This window comes from Dipodomys merriami, unplaced genomic scaffold, assembly GCF_024711535.1.
Source record: "Dipodomys merriami isolate MVZ:Mamm:240054 unplaced genomic scaffold, mDipMer1.0.p SCAF_8, whole genome shotgun sequence".
Classification (NCBI taxonomy): Eukaryota; Metazoa; Chordata; class Mammalia; order Rodentia; family Heteromyidae; genus Dipodomys; species Dipodomys merriami.
The window spans coordinates 23508912-23529529 of record NW_027206401.1 but is presented as its reverse complement, the minus strand read 5'-3'; the positions used below and the strand labels follow the sequence as shown (position 1 = coordinate 23529529).

Below are 20618 nucleotides of genomic sequence, written 5' to 3'. Positions count from 1 at the left end.
GAAGTCCATTACCTTAAAGGCCAGTGTAAGCCTATATGTATAGTTTTTAATCTGTCATCAATGACACATTGAAGTACACTGAGTTATTTAGTTTGTATCTCTTCCCTTGCATCCGTCTATTAGGACCAAAATGTCAGAGAAAAGATTTAAACTTGGGTACTGGGAACTTTTATCCGTTTCAATGTTTCTGACTCTCTGAGTAGACAGAAGTTCTTAACAGAGCACCTAAGATGCCCTTAGGCTATTCCCAGCATCCCTGCGGCTTTATTTCTTCTCACTGTGGGAACAAGTGGATTCTATGCCAACCATAAATCACCTACTATTGTTCCTTTTGCTCATTTCATTTCATGTAACACATCATGCCATTTCTGCTGGAACCTCTTTCTCCAAATCTCTTTCTGGACATGGTCCCAACAGCAGCAGGTCATGCGTGAGTTTGGAAGACAGAAGCAGAGCTGCAGCCATCATTCCAGGTGTTGGGAGGTCAACAGCGTCTCAGCTTATCTTCCTAACTGTAGGCTCTGCTGCAACAATGCTCCCAGGTTTACCATCCCATGGATGGCAAGGGAATAGCTGGCCTTCCACCATAGACTTTTCTACTAGTTCCAGTTTTGCAGTCCCACTTCATTGGGAAGAAGTGGCTGAATCAACACGTTCCTCAAACTAGCTTCAGGAAAACAGTTTCATGATTCCTTCCTCTGAAGCTCCTTTCCCCTGACGTCATCTCAGTTCTAATATACACTCTGCTGCCTGTACTGAACCCAATGACACATTCCTTTGACCTAAACTGTGGGTCATCTTCATGAATCCCCATGCGCTCAGCACTTCCTGTATCTGCCTCTGTCATAACACCTATTATGTTTCAGTGTCATCGACCAGCTGTGGTCTCTCTTATTAGGCCATAGCTCCTTGAGTCTGAGGGTTGAGTGTTTGTTTCTTTTAATTTCTGAGCCACAAGCACTTTAAGCAGCATGGAGAACACAGTAAGTGTTCAGTAAATGTTACTAGCCTGAATGGCTCTTTTATGTTTTCATGTTGACTTGATGGTTGGTCAGCTTTTGAGGGAGGGTCTCTTGATGTAGCCCAGGCTAGTACAGATTCCAAAGTGCTGGGATTACAGGCATGCACCACCATACCTAGATGAGTGGCTTTTGATACAGAGCCAATGTACTATGACAGTTACTCTTGCCGCAGTGGGTACTATACTCAGCCTAGATAACTTCCCCTTAGACTAATCTAAAAGAAGCATGAATACCTGTGTTGAGAAACCATTCAGCTACTGTTTACAAGCATCCTTATAAGTTGTAAAGTGATTTTTATTGCTGCAGAACCTTCAACTTAGTCCTTTGTTTTCTTCTATTTAACTCTGCTCCTAGTGAATGAAAGAAAATGCTGGTATACAAGAAATACTACCCAGTGGCCTCAGGTCCAATTCCTTCTCATGGTTACAGATTGTGCATTACTTTGAGGATCAAATAAGAGAATGAAGGATGAACAGAAGAGATGAAGGAAAGTGAATATAGGCAAAAATACTTTATGTGCATATATGAAATGAACAATGAAGCTTGTTGAAGTTGCTCAGCCCTTTTATTCTTTGTTTTAAAGAATCACTTGGTCTCTTCTTTGAGCTTTAGGTGCAAAGAAGAATTGAAATCTTCCATAGAAGAATGCAAACAAAAAAGAACTGACTAGCATCTCAATGCACAATTTTTATTTCAAACACTACTAAGTAACACTAATAGTAGTATAGTGAATCTTCTAAGTACCTGAAAATACTACGTTCAAATTGCTAAATTACAAATCTTGATCTCTGGAAGCTAAAATGGTCATCTAAGCACTTAGGAGGTCACGAGGGCGTGTTCGCCCTCAGCTCCCCGCAGACCGCGGCGCGAACAGATGGCGCAGGTGGACAACGCCCCCGCAGGGCCGGCCGCGCTCCACCTCCTATTTCCTGACAGTTAATTGGAGATAAGAGTCTCACTGACTCTCTGCTTTGAACTGAGATCCTTATATCTAGGTTCCTGAGTAGCTTGGATTACAGGTGTGAGCTACCAGCACTCAGCTGACCTTAGTTTTATGAAGTCCAGTCTTGGTGAACAATTTGTATGTGCACACACACAAGTGAGTACACATACCACACCATGCACAAAAACACACAACATAGAAACATCCCCTGTATGTAAACTGGTGTGTATGTATCATATCCAAGGTGTGCTGAGAAAAAGAAAAACAATTTCCTAAACTGTTTTTCATTACTCTTATTTAACAGCAACTTATTTACCAACTATCCACATACTTTACTTTCATTCTTTTTCTCTTTTTATTAATTTTTATTGTGAAAATATCATATAGAGGGGTTACAATTACATGAGCAAGGTAATGAGTACATTCTTTATCAAGCATTGTTGCCTCCTCCTTTGTTTCCCTTCCCATCCCTGCCCTCCCATCTCCTCTCCTTGCCCCCCCCACAAAGTTGTAAAGTTCATTTTTTGACATAATGTCTTGTACATCTCATTGTTGCAATGGGTCCACCTGTATCCCTAATAAAAATTTGTTTTTTCCTTTCCCCTCCACAAATTATACCAACATCAAATACAATGAAAACAGGGGTTATACTGTGGGGAAGGGACATACAAAGCAAAAGAAAAATCACCTTATAAATATATTAGAAACAATAGCAAGAAAGGAAAACCATTTGAGTTCTTATCTTGGGGTTCATTTCATCTAACATCAACTTATCTGAACTTTTCCGCTTGTCTCAGACATATACTAGTTATGGCAAATAAAGAAAACCATGGGACCTATGTTTCTTTGGGGCTGGCTTATTTCACTTAATGTAATTTTTTCCAAGTTCCATTTCCTAACAAATGGGACAATGTCATTCCATCTGATGGGAGCATAGAATTCCATTGTGTATATATAATACCACACAACTGCCCAATAAATAAGTGGGCTAAAGACTTACAGAGAAACTTCTCTGAAGAGGAAAGAAGGATGGCCAATAGACACATGAAGAAATGCTCAACCTCCCTAGCCATTGGCACATGAAGAAATGCTCAACCTCCCTAGCCATAAAAGAAATGCAAATCAAAACAACATGGAGATACCACCTCACCCCAGTTAGAATGGCTAAAATCAAGAACTCTACTAACAACAGATGCTGGAGGGGTTTTAGACAGAAGGGAACTTTGCTGCATTGTTGATGGGAGTGTAAACTTGTTCAACCACTTTAGAAAGCAGTATGGAGGTTCCTCAAAATACTTCACATAGAGCTCCCCTATGACCCAGCAATCCCACTTTTGGGCATTTACCCAAATGATCACAAACAAGACCATACTAAAGCTACCAGCACAACTATGTTTATTGCAGCATTATTTACCATAGCTAAGATATGGTGTTACGCCAAGGTAGCAGGACCCCCTCCCCCCCCCCGCAAGAAGACCACCGAGAGTCAGACTCTACAGCTGTTTTATCTAAACAGGCTGCAGCTCGGGCCTCGTCCTACACTCCGACACAGCAGAGCCTAGGAGGAGAGCCCCAAGCTAAGGATTTGCAGGTCTTATATAGGCACACAATCAACCAGGTGTTTTGATTACCACCACATGTTGCTTTGCTAGACAGAAACAAGCAACAAGTGGTCACTGCCTCAAACTTTAACCTTTCAATGGAACCAACCCACATGCCCCTCAGTAGATGAATGGATAGAGAAAATGTGGTGTACATACTTTCTTTCTAAAAACAGGTTTGAGTCAGAACCAGAAAAGGTTGACATTACTACAGCTACCTGCTATCTTCTCTCCCTGTCACCCGCATGCTCCATTACAGTCTTTCCATATGCTCAAGTTCTCTCTCACTGCCATGAAAGTCAAGAATAATCTCGAGTGATTCAGATAAACTTAGATGTCTTCCTTGGCTGCCAATGATTGTGGAAACTGAATTGTGTCTTCTCTGACCTCAAGAGGTCAAGAGAGAAATGTCCTGACTAATTTAAGCTAATGGAGTAAGATTCAGCATCCAGAAACATCAATCTTTTTAAAAAAAGAGCTTAATATTTATTGGAGATACCAGTCCTAGAAGCTCAGGAATAAACTACTTTGGTAGCAGGAAAACTCAATTTATACTCATTTTGGAGGTACCTGTTGTGTTATCTGGAATGGAATTTGCTCATTAAATCATGCTATGCTTATATTTTAAAGAGAAAAAAAAAAACAACATCCAAGATTTCCTGTTTGGAAGAACAATGGTAGCAAACATGGAGCCTTCCCTAAGGATGTGAAGGAAACAGGCTGAAGGTAGAAGAGTCTGGGCGGAATATCTTCCCTGTCACTAACATCCACAATGCCTTGCGAAACCATGGATAGAACATGCCATATATAATGGGATTGAAAGTAGAATTAAAATAGCCCAGCCAGAGGAAGACATTATACAAATCTTCAGGGGTTGAAAAGTTAATGAAAGGGTCTGTGATAGTCAGGATAAAAAAAGGCATCCAACACAACACAAACACTCCCATCACTATGCTTAAAGTCTTGGTGGCCTTGCTTTCTTTCTTAGATGTTGCCTTCATGTTGCTTTCTGAGCCAACTTGTTTCATCTTAGGACCTGCACCAATTTGTTTAGCATGCTTCCTGGCTACTGTGAAAATATGTATGTAAATCCCGACCATCACTGTCCCAGGGAGAAAGAAAGCTATGAAGGAAGCCAATACTCCCCAGAGTTTGTTAAATATCAGTACACACAAGCCAGTGCAGTCAATGGCTGTGACAAAATCTTCTGCACCAATAATGTTTAATTCTGAGAATACCAAGCCAAAGGCAAAGAAGATGGGAATGGACCAACTGATCAAGAGGAAGAATACTATCACAGGGATGGTCATCCTCGTGACATAGTGCAAAGGGTCGCAGACTGCATAGTAGCGGTCAACTGAGATGAAGCAGAGGTGGAAAATGGAGGTGGTGCAGAGCATGATGTCACAGCAGCTGTGGACTTTGCAAAAGAGATCTCCAAAGTACCAGCAGGACTCAATGGACCTGATCATACTGAAAGGCATGACCACGCAGCTCAGCAGGAAATCCGTGGTGGCCATAGAGAGGATCAGAAAGTTGGTGGGTGAGTGGAGCTGCTTGAAGTAGGCAATGGAAATGATCACAACCAGATTGCCCAGCATAGTCATGACTATTGCACAGATCATGATGACATACATGGCACAGACAACGGGCATGGGCCTCTCCTTGCGGAGACATGAACTGTTGACCAAGGCAAAGCAAAATTGTGCTTCGGGGGGATTCCAAAAGTCAGGTGAATTCATCGTGTTTGTCCTATGTCTTTTTCAGAAGTGCTGTGTTTCTTCCCTTTCTGTGAAAGAACAAAAACGATGTTTAAAAAAATTGCAGAGCCCACGACACTATGTGGAGAACAAACTTTACAAATTGGGAGAAGGGAGGAGTTGGGGAGGTGGAGAGGGAAGAGATGGTTGGGGAAAAACAAAGGAGTGGGTAACAATGCTCGATAGGCAATGGACCCATTACCTTATTCATGAAACTGTAACCGATCTGTACAGTAACTTTACAATAAAAAAGTATATGTGTGTGTGTGTGTGTGTGTGTGTGTGTGTGTGTGTGTGTATATATATATGAAATTTCAGAGCAATTGCCCACAGAAGTCCAGCTAAAATGCATTGGCAATGCAAGGTTGAACTCCACACTGACCACACCATGGTCATAAGGATCACCTAGGGTTCTTTTGAAAACACAGATTCTTGATTGGGGAGGAGAGACAGGGGTAACAGTGTCTGACAAACTGTATTTCTCACAAGCTCTCACTAAAGATCAAATCTGTTCATCCCAGCACATTTGAGCAAGAGGGTCTAAAGAAAACTTCAAAGATATTCAGTCAATCAACATCCAAGTAGCACAGGTGGATGCTTGTTCTGGATATACTAATCTGGAGTCCAGATTGTAGATTCCTTATCCATATATGGCCCTGGGATTCTTTATTGTCTCTCTTAACTAATTTTTTAAATACAAGCCCCCTTAGGAATGACAGAGCTGTAGAACTAATATTTAATGCTGAACTTAAATAGTAATTGAAGATTGTGGCAGGCTTCTCTGTGAGAAATTGCACATATGACTCCTGTATATCGTTGATTAATAAAGCATTTTCTTTCCAATGTGAAAGTGATAGTTTTTATAATTTAGAGCAATGTTATGGCAAAGTGAAGACATGCTAATAATTATAAGATTATGCACGAGTAATGTCCAAAACAGGATAATAACTCAAATAATGGATTCTCTGGCTTTCATGAGTTGTCTCCTTTCATTTAGCAGTTGCATTCATGAATTTAAATGCAATAAATTGAGAACCCTTGGCCACCAATTTCAAGTTTTAACATTATTACAGATTTGACATATAGAAGTGCTCACTGATTGTTTAATCTATTCTTTTGTATACTTCATGCTGTCACCTTTGTAATAGCAAAATAATGCCACTGATTCATAGTGTGACATGGGTTAGATTTGGTTTTCTAGTGTTAAATCTGTTTGTGTGATTCTAATGGCCAATGGCAAGCATTTGTGAGCTCTAGGGCCAGGACACAGAGATGGATGTTGGTCCAAGACTAAAATAAAACTCACTGACCTATTGGGGAAATGAACTCACAAACACATTCTCACCAGACTGACCTAAAAAAGATAATAATGAAAATACAAAGCATCCCTGAAATCAATATTTCCATTGTGTGCTACAATATCTCAGCCACTATTTATGCCAGTCTGTTCTTTGAAATCTTAATATCATAGCCTATTTTATTTGCTTTGGATATAATAATTTCTCAGATTGGTATCTTTATTAATTTTTAAGTATATCACCAAATATTATGCAATGAAGTTGAACTTGAGAAACTAAGCCATAGGGAAGTAAACTGTAAAGATAAAGATTTATGCAGCTTCTTTATGAAGCGGACTCTCAATCAGAATATGTAAGTACAGTTTACTTGGTTAGTTATCACTTCCTATGCTCTAAGAGACTGGAAGAATGAAACCTTAAACACCTAATTATCTATTTAATAAATCAACTGTAAAGTCATCATCTTTTTTACTTTTGTGATTTAGATAATACGTTAATTTTTTTCTAGTCCTCTAAAATATTTTTAAAGATAACCACGTTTCCACAGATTGTTTAAGCTTTTGCCACTATGCATTGTTAGAAATTGTGCTCTCCTAAACAAAAATGGGACACTCTGAAAATACTTTATTGGGTAGCTATTGAAGTTTAAATTCCTATTTGAAAGCCTAATTCCTCAAAGGATTGATATAATGATATAATTTAACTGCTTGGGTTGTAGAGTGAAGTGGTGTGTGTGTGTGTGTGTGTGTGTGTGTGTGTGTGTGTGTGTGTGTGTGTGTGTGTGTGTGTGTGTGTGTGTGTGTGACAGAGGAAATAGGGCCAATATATGCTAAGTGTTCCCTGGTCTCTACCACTGAGCAATATCCCAAGCCCTCATTTTTCTTTTAGAATCACTTCTAAAACTGGATTCTCTCATGTTTCTGTTGCATAGTTACATTTATTAAGAAAATATTTAAACAGCATAGAAGTAAGTAAGGCAAGATAACAGTAAAACATACATATTTATTTTTAAATTATTATATGGGTGAATAGTTAACACAACATCAAAAATAGGACTTAAAACGTGATTTTAAGCCTTTGGTCAAAACTTATACAAACAAGTAACCAAATGAAAGCTAACTGCTGGCCTGCTACTTTGTTAAAGGGAATTGTTAAGACAGTAAGTGGAGTTGTGGTTTTGATATTTTAATAGTTGGCAGGATAGAGATCCCTTTTCTTTGAGAACTGTGTACAGAAAAGAGTTGTGCCGTAATTAGTTGAATAAAATAAAATATGGTGGAATCTTGTATTACAGCATTTCACTTTCATCAAGGGACACAGTTTTGCCTTTCATTTCCCCAATCATCAGCAGAAAAGGACTACATGAATTTCAGTATTGGGCAGTCACCTAGGAAAATACAGGAAATTATTAATGACTTCTACAGTGGATATTTGCCTCCTTAAGTGAGAAGCAGACACGAGAACTCTGGGATCACACAGAATGGGCATTTTAATGATGCAAAATATCCTCAGAATTCCAAAGGAAAATAAACAACAAAGGAGTAACAGAATAATTTTCTTCTGTGTTGAGTATTAAAAGATATTAGTGCATATGCATTTTCCTCCAACAAAATCAGAATATTCAACTACTCAATAATTCATTTATAAAAAGATAACATAATAATTCATTGATGCATACATAAGAAAGCAGAAGACACATCACACCTACTTTATCAGGCATAATTTTTCTTTGCTTACTGGTCACATAACTGAATACTTTACTTGGGGACTAATTGTGCAAAAATAATGATTTTTTATCTTGCTTTGATGTGTCTTACCCATACAGTAGTTTATTAGGTATGGAAGATTATTTATGAATTATCTGTAGGAGAGCTCTATCTGTTATAGGTCTTCCAGTCATTGTCTTTTTACAAACTCAGTAATTTTTTTTTTAAAAATCCGTATTTCTTGTTATAGACCATATTCTAGTGTTGTTTTATTCTATGTGCAAAAAAAAATCTAGCCCCCAAAATTACAATATTTTTTCCTTCCCTGAGATAGTCTCCTGTGGTTTGTGGGAATTTGTTTTCCCAATTAGGCAATTTAGAGTTAACTTACCTGGTGTGCCAGGGCTCTAACCAGACAAGTGAACATTGTGATCGCTGGTCTCCAGCTCCACCAGCATCTCCTTCTAGACATTCAGGTCACGCTCCTGGAAGGGACTCTGAACAGGCTGGGCAGTGCACATTTAAGCACGAAGTAAAGCCTCTTGAGGCTGCTGCCCCAGGTCTTGCTCTAGACAGGTTTGTCTTTCCACGCCATTTGGTGTAGTGCCAACATGAGACACAGAAGGTCACCAGAGAACTGACTCCAGAGAGGAAATCAGCTCGGTGCTCTGACTGCTACGACTTCTGAGAGACAGCATGAGTAACCTCTCACAGGCCAGAAGTGGAGAAAAAGGAAAAACAGAGGGAAAGGAGAAGGAGAGAAAGGAGAAGTGGAGGGAGGAGAGGGGAAGGAGAAAACATAGTCCAAACCCAACGAATGTTCACTCTACTTATTAGCATAAGCTAGTTAATATTTTCAACCTGTAAGTTCTTTAAGCCCTGTACAAAGAAGGAATACTCCCCCACACCATAGTTCTTTATCATCTTCCCAAATAAAAGACTTGGCCCAAACACAAATTTAAAAAATGTCTCAAAATATACACGTGAAGCTGGGCGTATGTGTCCCAGCACTCAGGAGAGTGAGGCAGTATTTTTACTTGAGCTCAGTAGTTAGAGACATGTTCCAGCAATATACCAACACCTTGTCTCTTAAAAAAAAGGAAAAGCAGATGAGTGGTTGGGGCTGTGGCTCAGTGGTAGAACTCTCACCCAGTATGTGTATGCCTGGGTTCAATCCTCAGCTTTTCCCCTAAACAAAATTGATGGAAATTGACAACTTCCAACAGTTCTTTTTAGCTCCTAAGTCTCTCAAATAGCAAATATTGTTATTTTTGTATTAATTCTTTTGCCAAAAGAGTGGCTTCTTATTTCTTTTTTGTACATTTTTTATTATAAAAATACTGTACAGAGGGGTTACAGTTACATGAGCAAGGTAATGAGTACACTTCCTATTGAGCATTGTTGCCTCCTCTTTTGTTTTTCCCTTACCATCCCTTCCCTCCCACCTCCATTATTTCTTTTTTTTTTTATTGTGAAAATACTGTACAGAGGGGTTACAATTACATGGGCAAGATAATGAGTACATTTCTTATCAAGCATTGTAGCCTCCTCGTTTGTTTACCCTTCCCATCCCATCCCCTCCCCGCCCCCCCAACCCTTCTCCCCCCCCCCCACCAAAGTTGTAAAGTTCGTTTTCGACATAACTACTTGTATGTCTCATTGTTGCAATGGGTCCACCTGTATCCCTAGTTAAACGATTTGTTTTTGCCCTTCCTCTCCACAAATTTAACAACATCAAATACTAGCATACAAACATACACACACACACACCACCACCACCACCACCACCACCACCACCATCATCGTCATCATCATCATCATTGTCATCATCATAATTTTGTGTGACTTTTAAGTTGAAAGGCACAAAAGTTTGATAAGCTGTAAATTTAACAGCTTATGATAGTAAATGGCATTATAATTTTCATATTTTTAAAATTCATCATATTTCAAATAAGTCATGGACAAGTTATTTAAGGATAAAGTTATAGTAATCTGAAAAATGATCAAAAGAAAATCAAATTTTCATAATTTGAAAAATGCAAATACAATATGAAAAAATAAATTAGGGTATAACTGGCAGCTAAAAGTCATAGTTACTAAATTCACAAATAGAATAAGTTCTAAGCTAAACATTTGTAAGTTATAAAATAATAAAAGTCAAATAACATTATAAGGATGAGCAAGGTCCATTTTTTTTTTTGGTCAGTTGTGGGGCCTGAACTCTGGGCCTGGGCGCTGTCCCTCAGCTCTTCAGCTCAAGGCTAGCACTCTACCACTTGAGCCACAGTGCTTCACCGGCTTTTTCTGCTTACATGGTGCTGAGGAATCGAACCCAGGGCCTCATGCATGCAAGGCAAGCACTCTACCACTGAGCCATCTTCCCAGCCCCTCCATAATATTTAATAAATAAAATACTACTTATTACATCAAAAATTGTCTTGAAAAGTATTTTGTACACACATGGGGAATGTCAAAAGTTTCAAAACAAACTTATCCTAAAAATGGAAAGAAATGTGCCAAATGGAGGAAGGATGAATAGCCCTATTCCAGACAAATGGCAGGTCAGGGATTTCTTCCAAGGAAGGGAGCCCAGAGGAGGCAGTAAAGGTGGAAAAGCGCAGAGAGGTAAACTCAGCCTCGTACAGAGCTGGACATCTGGGGAAGCAATTTCAAAACTTGGAGTAACGAAAGACTACGTGAGTTGGATGTAAAACAGGAAACAGATGGTAGTGTCCACCGGATGACTGAAGAGAGATTAAGAAAAAGACTATTTATGAAGTGTGTGTGGGCAGCTGGTAGAAAGACAACAGCCAGAAACAGCTAAGGACCTGGGGGTAGTGATGGATGCCAGATACTAGGTGCAAGGTACCAGGTACTATCTAGGCCAGAGTAGAGGGGGAAAACAGTAAAAGGAATTCTGAGATGATAACTGCTCACATTCAGGTGGCCGTTTCCAGAGGAACATGGTCAGCTGTGGAGCAGGAGGGTAGAAAGGTTGCCTGGGTGGAAAATTTGATTTCATTGACCTTCTTTCTACCTTTGGTTCTTTACAAGTGCCTCTCAATGGCAAAATGCTATCGGAAGCCCTGAGCAGCTCTTAATTTTCATTGATTTTATTGATTTTGAGATAGTGTCTCACTCTCCAATCAGATAAATGTTCATTGGGTGCAGAATTAGCAATTAAATGCTGGATGTATTGATTTCCCCCCCCCAAAGATGTTGAAAGTCACTGTTTGAAGGTTAGAGACCTGAGGTGACTAAAATTGCATAAACTAGCATTTATAGCAGTCTGTGGGATATAGAGTACTGGTTGCAGGGTAAAATAGTAGGGGTATCGTTTTCATTTTCAATACGCTGTTTGTTTTTGTAAGGATTTCTCATTAATGTGTTTCAGGAAACAGATTTGAAGTTTCTGAATGGGAGCTAAATATTTTTCCTGACACTATGTATTTTAGAGCCTTTCGAAACCATGGATAAAAAAAGCCATGGATGAGGGGGTTGCACGTAGAATTGAAGTACCCGAGCCATACCAAAAGATCAAGTACTATTATAGGAGTGGAGTAATCTAAATATGGGTCAATCAAAACTGCAAGAAAACAAGGCAACCAGCAAGCTAGAAACACCCCCATGACTATGCCCAGGGTCTTCGCTGCCTTTCTGTCTTTTTTCTTAGATAAGCTTTTTCTCGCTCCCCCTTGCACGTTTTCAGGTATATTACTGATGGCTTGTGCATGGCGTTTGGAAACAATAAAAATTCTGCCATAAATGCCAACCATGATTGAGCCAGGAGTAAAGAAACAGGTAGTGAACAAGATGGTTCCCCAAAATTTGTTGAAAGTGAGCGCACAGAAATGGAAGCAAGCCACAAGAATCTCATAGCCCCGCATCCCAGACACATTGGCCTCCGAAAGAACCAAACCAAAAGAAAACAGAGCTGGGGCAGACCAGCAGAACACCAGCAGCCGCTTGATGGTGGAGGCTGTCATGGTGGTGGTGTAGTGTAAGGGGTAACACACAGCATAAAAACGATCGACCGCAATGGAGCACAGGTGGAAAATGGAAGTGAGGCTTAGCATCATGTCAAAGCTTGCATGGAATTTACAAAAGCTATCCCCAAAGTACCAGCAGCTCTCCACAGATCGCACCATGCTGTAGGGCATAATGACAAAACCCAGCAGGAAGTCCGTGGTCGCCATGGACAGAATCAGGAAGTTGGTGGGAGAGTGGAGTTGTTTGAAGTGTGAAATGGAAATCATGATAACCAGGTTTCCAAAGATAGTGATAACCATGGCTCCGGACATCAGCAAGTACATGATCACTCGGACATGGAAAAAGCGATTGGTGGGAGGACAGGATTTATTTCCAAATTGGGGGCAGCTGGATAGGTCTTCAGGAATATAAGGCAGATCCATGGAGCTTTTTAGCACCTCCAGCTCCTTCCCAGGAAGAACAAGCCGGTGTTTCCTTCTTAAGGTGATTTCAGTCAATGTCTGTTCCTAATAGTACAATAGAGTTCAAAGTCATCTGTTGGTGACTCACACTGATTGTAATTTATTTAAATATTTATCTTCTGGATTTGCTTTCTCAGTTACTGCCCTTAGAAAAATGAACTTTTTTCCAACTGCTTGTTCATTCCCATGTTGCTCTATTTTAGTCTACTATGCCCAACCATGCATTCATTCAAATTGAGCTTATCTGTTGAGTGCTCTAGTCCTGTAATGGGGTAATGGTTTTTTTTTTTACAGTTTTGGGGTGACTTTCATCCTGTGCACATTCCTTGAAATTGAATGATAAGAAAACATCTCTTTTATCTCAAATACAAAGTCAATGTCACAAATGTTTTGGGCATGTGTTCTTGTTTCAAAAATAGGTGAAAAGTTTTCAGACACTTTTTTAGCAACTGGAAATTGTATATAGTTGTTAAAATATATCATACTTTCAACAGGGTTAATAAATGTGATGGACATTCAATACTAGAAAACCTACATCATATTATAAACCTAAAAGCTTAACTATGCCCCTGGGTCGATGCATGATTGTGTTTCTATTTTCCAATCTCTTTCTCTCCTCTATCCTCTTCTTCTCATTCTCTTTCTTGCTTTTTGTCAGTACTGAGGTTTTAATTTACAGCTTCACGGTTGCTAGGGAAGCACATTACCACTGAAGCCATTCCCCTAGTCCTTCTCAAATTCAGTTTGTTTTCAGAGGGTGTTCCCAAATTTTTTCCCAGAGCCAACGTCTCTATGGCTTCCTGTGCAGCTGAGCTGAGCTGGCTCTTCTGTTGAGATGGAGTCTTCCTAACTTTATTTCCTAAACTGCCCATGAACCACAATCCACCCAATCTTTGCCTCTGAAATGGCTGGAATTACAGGTATAAGCCACAGCATTTCTACTCTCTTGTATGAGCATTATGATTTACCTGAGGTTCTGACTGGCAGAAAGCCTTGTGACATGTTTTATCCCTAAGTGATCGCATTTGACATACTCTCAAGTCCCATCACTGAGATCTCCCCTCAATTACCAGAGACTGAAAGAGGATAGTCAATTTGGTAATCATTTAAACTTTCAGTAAGTTATTGCACCCTATTTACCTTGACCCCAAGGTAAATATCCTGAAGGAAAAAAAAACCCACTCACCAGTAGGCTTTGGGAAGGCTTGATACTGTGTCTACCACAAGCATCATGTTGGTTTAGTGGGCTACAGAAAAGTAGGCCCAATCTTGAGAAGACTGGACATAGGGATACTCTCAATCTATGTTGGATTCTCCCAAACCAGAGGTTCAGCCTTAATGTGCATGCATCGAGTTCATCTATTTAGGTAAATTTAATTTAGGCTTCCTTTTAGAACCTCAATTAAAAAAAATAAAAAAACAGAAATATTCCTTCGTTGGCCTCATGGTGTTAGAAGCTCCTTTCATTCCTTTTGATTCTGTCATTCTTACCTGACTTGGGGTGGGTGATGAGGACCGGGGTGGAAGGATCTTGCTATAATATGTCAGAGACATGTCTGAGTCAGAGGAGGGCTTTGCTTTGGAAAGTCTTGGGTAAGGAGGTAGCTGTTGGCAAGGTGACTGTTCCACATGACTCTCTAGTCATTGCCACGAGTGACTAGAACTGTTCACTCTGGAATTCTCAGCCCCTAGGTTAATATGTAGGAGACACTAGATACATAGTGTGTAATGAAAGAAAGACTCTTACAAAACTGAAAGAGAATACTGTGTTGGAGAATGCAAGGTGAAAATTAAACATGTACTGTATCTAAGGCTGAAAATATATTTGGGATGAAAGCATATGATTATGTAGTTGAATTTGCCATGCTCTAATTACCTAATGTGAACGTGTGTGTGTGTGTGTGTGTGTGTGTGTGTGTGTGTGTGTGTGTGTGGCAATTCTGAGGATTGAACCAGTGGTCTACCCGTGAGTTAATCCCAGCAGCTTTGCCCATGTGAGTTTAACGGTCAAGGCTATAATAATATTGAAAGAAACTCACATGAGAATTATGTGCAAGTTAACATCCCATTTCTTCAGGATTAAGATGTTTCTACTATAAGGGGTTGGATAGATCACACATTTTCTATTAAGTGCACTTACTATTTAAATTCGGGCATGAAACTCAAGAAGACCAGTTTGAAATGTCTATAATGAAAGGTTTAAAATGACTTATTATATGGTACAAATTCAGTTCCCTCTCCTTGATATTATAGCTTTGAAATTAGAGTTGTTTGTTTATTGGCTCCCCCACATATAAGTCATATAATGTTGGGCAAATCTCTCACTGACTCTGGGCCTGTTTACTTCTGTAGATTTTAGGAGTGACACAGATCACACATTTAATTTGCTAATTAGAGATTGTTTCTGAAAAGCATAGCATTCTATGAAGTCCATGGCTTTAATGAACTATATTCTGAGCTCAGAATGACTGATTTGCAGATAGACTGCTTTGTTTTGTTTTGTTTTATAAACTGTTGGTTCATTTGGAAGTGGCCTGTGTGAATATTTTAGGGTTTTGCATTGTTCTTACCTCCACCACCATGAAATACAAGGATTCACTTTGTAAGAATTATGTCATGTCCCTTAATTTTGCTTTGTTAAAAATGTCTTCCATTTAATCTATGATTTGAGCTGTATAACCTCTATGAAAATGCCATGTTTTGTAACTTTAAAAATCCAAATAATAACAATTTATCTTTTTTATGTTTCCCCTGAAATTTTAGTTTCTAGCCCTGAATGATAAGATTGGCACATCTGCAGCCATATGTGTTTTTTTTTTTTAAAAAAGCCAGATATGCAATGTGAGCTTACGTCATGGGGCTTATTAAAGGGAATCTTCGATTTTCTGGACAAATTCATTTTGGTAGGAAACAGAGGTGGTCTCCCAATGTGCTCTAGCTACAGAGTCTAATTTTCAGGGTCTTAAAATGTGAATGCAGTATAAATCATTGCTGAAAATGAAAGCTGCCCATCCATGGTTCTCACAGAGGAGACAAGAATCTGTTCAACTCTATAACTCAACAAGTAATACAAACATCACCATGGAAACAATGCTGTTTTAGCTCTACAAGACACTGGCTCATCTGAAGGCTTTCCTGTGGTTTTGCAAGTGAAGAAGAGTCACTTTCCAAAACAGCACCAATTTTAGGACTCAGTACGCCCATTGCCACAGGCCAGAAAACAATGTCAATTTTTATAGAACCTATTAAAAATGATCTATTTAATTTCTATTTTTAAAGAACCTCTAACCTTCTTAGTCTGAAAGCACATTTCATACAGAGATTTGTGTTAATTTCTATTATTGAAGTAGCTAAAATAAATAACAATAGTTCATAATTTGGACTAGTATTTCATCACAATAGACTAATGAGCATATGAAGTTTAATAGAAAGCATAAGTGTAGATCTGATATTAAGTTCTTTGACATACTTTGGTTTCTGCTCAGTTCTCTAATATCTAACAAAAATCATAAGAAATATTTAAAGTTTGTAGTAGTTTGGTAAGCATGTCAGGGTTAATAAGTAGAGTATATTCAACAGAGCACTGAAAACTAAGATGAATGGGGGGAAAATTCTATCAATTTCCTCATAAACTATATGAGGTAAATTGTATTTTGTAATAGCAACAAATATAAAGTAGTATGTAGCTTATAGATGACGAATTACAATCCAAAACAACTCACAGTTCAGGATAAGCCTTATAAAGTGGCAAGAGATGCTACCTTAAAAGAATATTTTCTTCTGAAAAACAACTGGGAAAAGAAAGAAATTTTTAGGGACAGGAAATACATGCACAGTAACAGGAAAAGTAATTTCTGTTTCAGGGAGCAGGTACAGAGAAGCAATAAGAATTTTTTAAGCATCTTTATTTTCATTAGCTATAAACCATAGCTTTATTTGGAAACCAAAAGGTCTCTACTGAAAGTTAGTATCACAGAATGTGTAAGAGATGGGAAGGGACCCAGAAGAAGTGATAAACTGTATCTTCTCTTTGCCTTTTCTTAGTGTGGATTAACAGGAGTATTTGGGAAAGCACATCTTGGTCTGTGCATGGCCTGACATGGATACCATGTGAATATTTCAGCATCCAGTTGCATAGAACCTTGGTATAGCCTCTTCTGCCTTTAATCTCCATTCCCCAGCATTAAATAAAATCCAAATCTTCGGCCGGGCGCTGGTGGCTCACGCCTGTAATCCTAGCTACTCAGGAGGCTGAGATCTGAGGATCGAGGTTCAAAGCCAGCCCGGGCAGGAGAGACCGTGAGACTCCTATCTCCAATAAACCACCAGAAAACCGGAAGTGGCGCTGTAGCTCAAGTGGTAGAGCGCTCGCCTTGAGCTGAAGAGCTGAGGGACAGCGCCCAGGCCCAGAGTTCAAGCCCCACGACCGACAAAAAAAAAAAAAAAAAAATCCAAATCTTCGGGCTCAGTTCCAGTGAACCTATCTCTCACCTCTCCTTCTCTGATAATAGCACTGGTGATTTTGGATCCATTTGATCAGCATGAAAGTCTATGGTATCAGCTGTTTATAACCCTTGCTACTCAAAGTACAGCCCATGCACTAGACATATTGCCAGCTACTGATCAATGGGATGTTTGTTTTCTCCTTTCTCAAAAGATTTACAGGGAAAATAAGACAACATGCTTTTTTCTAAGAAAAAATGAGTGACATCAGAAACCATACTGGGAAAGACTTTGAAATGAAAAATCTCAGCATTATTAAAATAAGTGAGCATTACTGAAATAAGTGAGTGCCTGACACTTACTAATGATGTCTTGTGTAGTCTTTGGATTTTGCAAAAATATTTTACATGCTCCTACCCAGAAATTTATATGCCTTATCACAAAATTTTGCTGGAAAATTAAGACCTTTCATGATATCATAATTATTTTCTAGTTAAGAATAAAAACTCTATGTTCCTATTGCAACCTATTTGTAATACCTTCTGATACTCTATAAATGTTTAATTATTTTGATGAGAATAAATCAAGCATAATCATGAAAGAACAGTACATTTTTAACTCCTTTTATTAATCCAGTACCTTTCATTTCCTGGAAAATTAGTTGTAAATCGTTGAGCCTCTTCTGGTGGCTTGGTTGATGTGACACAGGAAATTGTGGGAAGTTCAATGCCAAAGATATCTGATCATATAGGTTTCCATCTGCTCTCAAGAGATCTACAGTGAAAGCCTCAGATCCAGAAGTTCAAGAGGTACTAGTTACAGAGCCCCATTGGAATTGTGCTTGGACTTTCTTTCCTGAGGGAGGGGTGAAATGTCCTGTGCATTTTTGTGTCCCAGGGACATTAACTCTCAGAATGTTTTAAGTTGGTTTTTTTCCAAATGAAGGACAATTATTTCATAACCAATTTCATGGTCATTTTTGTTTCATTCTGAGAAGATAAGGTTCTGAAACTTTCATGTATTAAAAATGCAGCCATGTATAGGCTAAATTAAATGTTGACTGATAGTCAAGGGAGAAATAGTTATCTGAATAATAAAAAGTTTCTGTTTGTACTTTGAATGAAAAGATTATGGAATGAAAGAGAAATATTTATTTTTACTTCAGTGAGAGGTACTATCATGACTAAAACCCTTAGTTTTAGAAAAGGGATCAAGCCGGGCACTGGTGGCTCACACCTGTAATCCTAGCTCCTCAGGAGGCTGAGATCTGAGGATCGCAGTTCAAAACCAGCCCAGGTGGGAAAGTCCATGACACTCTCATCTCCAATAAACCACTAGAAAACCGGAAGTAGCATTGTGGCTCAAAAGGTAGAGGTTTCACCTTGAGCTGAAGAGCTGAGGGACACACCCAAGCCCAGAATTCAAGCCCCACCACCTACAAAAAGAAAAAAGAAAAAAAAAGATCGAGAGGAAGGGAGAAAGGGAGGAAGGAAGAGATGGAGAGAGGGAGGGAACAACACAAAGTGTAAGAGGAGCATTTGTTCAGCATGTCCCATCTCCTGCAATGTAAAAAGTAGAGTAAAATAAAATTTATATTTAAAATATAAATAGGCCACAGGAAAGAAGGAAGGATAGAAAGGAAGAAAGAAAGAAAGGAAGAAAGGAAGGAAGGAAGGAAGGAAGAAAGAAAGAAAGAAAGAAAGAAAGAAAGAAAGAAAGAAAGAAAGAAAGAAAGAGAAAGAAAGAAGGAAGGAAAGAAGGAAGGAAGGAAGGAAGATCATTATAAGCTAGGTGGCATAGATTTAATTTAATCAGAGGCTTATTTATCCCTAAACTACAGAGTTTCCTTAATAGGAAACTATAGACTCAACTAATAAAAAAAAAACCAAAATAATAGATGAAGAGAGGATGGATGAGTGAAATACAGTCATAATGTTAAATGTACAAAAGTGAAAATAGAACCAGATAACTTGAGAGGATAGGTGGGGTTAGGAGAGATCGGGGAGAGAATGATAGAAGGAGTAACATTGTTTAAGAAGTATTATAACTATTTGAGGGTGTGTTAGGGTTGGGAAAGATGGAGAAAATTATGGAAAGGGGTGACATTGTTCAAGAAGCATTGTATTTATCAGCAGACATATTGAATTGAAACCCCCTTTTACAACTATATAAAGATAACAGTATCATTTGAAAATCATATTTACAGCCTATACAAGGCCAAATTTTTATTTTTTTCTGCAGGCTCCAACAAAAGCAAAATTAATTTCACAAACATTATCACTTTATAAAGAGGACAGTCACAAACTCCTTTCCCACAAATGACAACAGGCAATCTCCCACCAAAATATTTCATTTTATTTCCTCAAGCTACATTTGACAACACAGATATCATCCAATTTTACAAGTCAGTGCAAAACATTTGCCAGCATATGACAATGCAAGTCCACCATGTACTAGTGAGTGTTAACATAAATTTAATGTTAGTCTAATAACAAATGGAAAGTGGATGGTACCCAGAACATCCCCCAAACACAGTCAATATTAGTTTTCATCTTTGCTTTTTTTCTCATTAACTATGATGCAAATATATAGGTATAGATACTACTTCTATAGTGGACCCAAACCACAACTTTTCTGGGTAGTTATGTTATCCAGTTACTGATTAAATGTCATCATATCAAATGTCAAAATGTGCATGGGCCTAAGAAAGGAAAAGGACCATCAAAGAGAATTCCATTGCCTGTAAAATGGGAAATCCCACTGCTGGGATTAAGATAAAACATTAATGAACTCAGAGACAAATGGTGCATGTTTTCTCTCATATGCAGAAACTAGATCTAAAATACACGAAACACTAAACAGGACTCAAGGCTTGCATACACTGTGAGACCAAAGAAGAGCACTTTTAGGGAGAAACATGTAGGTGCAATTTCTATCTGCCTCTGATCATATAAAATAATGTTCACCAAAACGAACTCCAGGATATGGAAACAAAAAGGCTTTTTCTCCTTTTTCTTTTTGTTGTTTTGTTTATTCATTTTTATGTATCCTGGAGGGTAAGGAGAGTATAAAAATAGAAGGACATAGGGTGAACAAATGCAGCAGTGGTACTCAGTAGAAACCATGATGAAAATCGACTATACAGCTGTGGGTGGGGACAGGAAGAAAAAACGGAGAGCGAGAATGAAGGAAGGGGTGACATTGTCCCAATAGAAATGTACTCATGGTCTGACTTATGAAAAGGGAATCCATCTTTATAATCAGAGTAAAATTTCAAATATATATATATATATATATATGTACATTAATGAAATATTGAATGGAATGCTGTATTTGTTACATCGTTTTCTAGTTCTTTTATTCTTTATTTTGCTGCACCTGGGGCTTGAACTCT

General features: G+C 38.6%; 2 protein-coding genes across 2 annotated transcripts; both read right to left on the bottom strand.

Annotated features, from left to right (window-relative positions):
- Window positions 1-4264: 4264 nt before the first annotated feature.
- On the bottom strand, window positions 4265-5308 carry LOC138819225 (trace amine-associated receptor 4). Its single transcript, XM_070010569.1, has one exon. The coding sequence runs from the start codon at window positions 5306-5308 to the stop codon at window positions 4265-4267; it is 1044 nt and encodes a 347-aa protein (XP_069866670.1).
- A 6402-nt stretch (window positions 5309-11710) lies between these two features.
- Window positions 11711-12742, bottom strand: LOC138818946 (trace amine-associated receptor 3). The gene has a single exon (XM_070010086.1). The coding sequence runs from the start codon at window positions 12740-12742 to the stop codon at window positions 11711-11713; it is 1032 nt and encodes a 343-aa protein (XP_069866187.1).
- Window positions 12743-20618: the final 7876 nt, after the last annotated feature.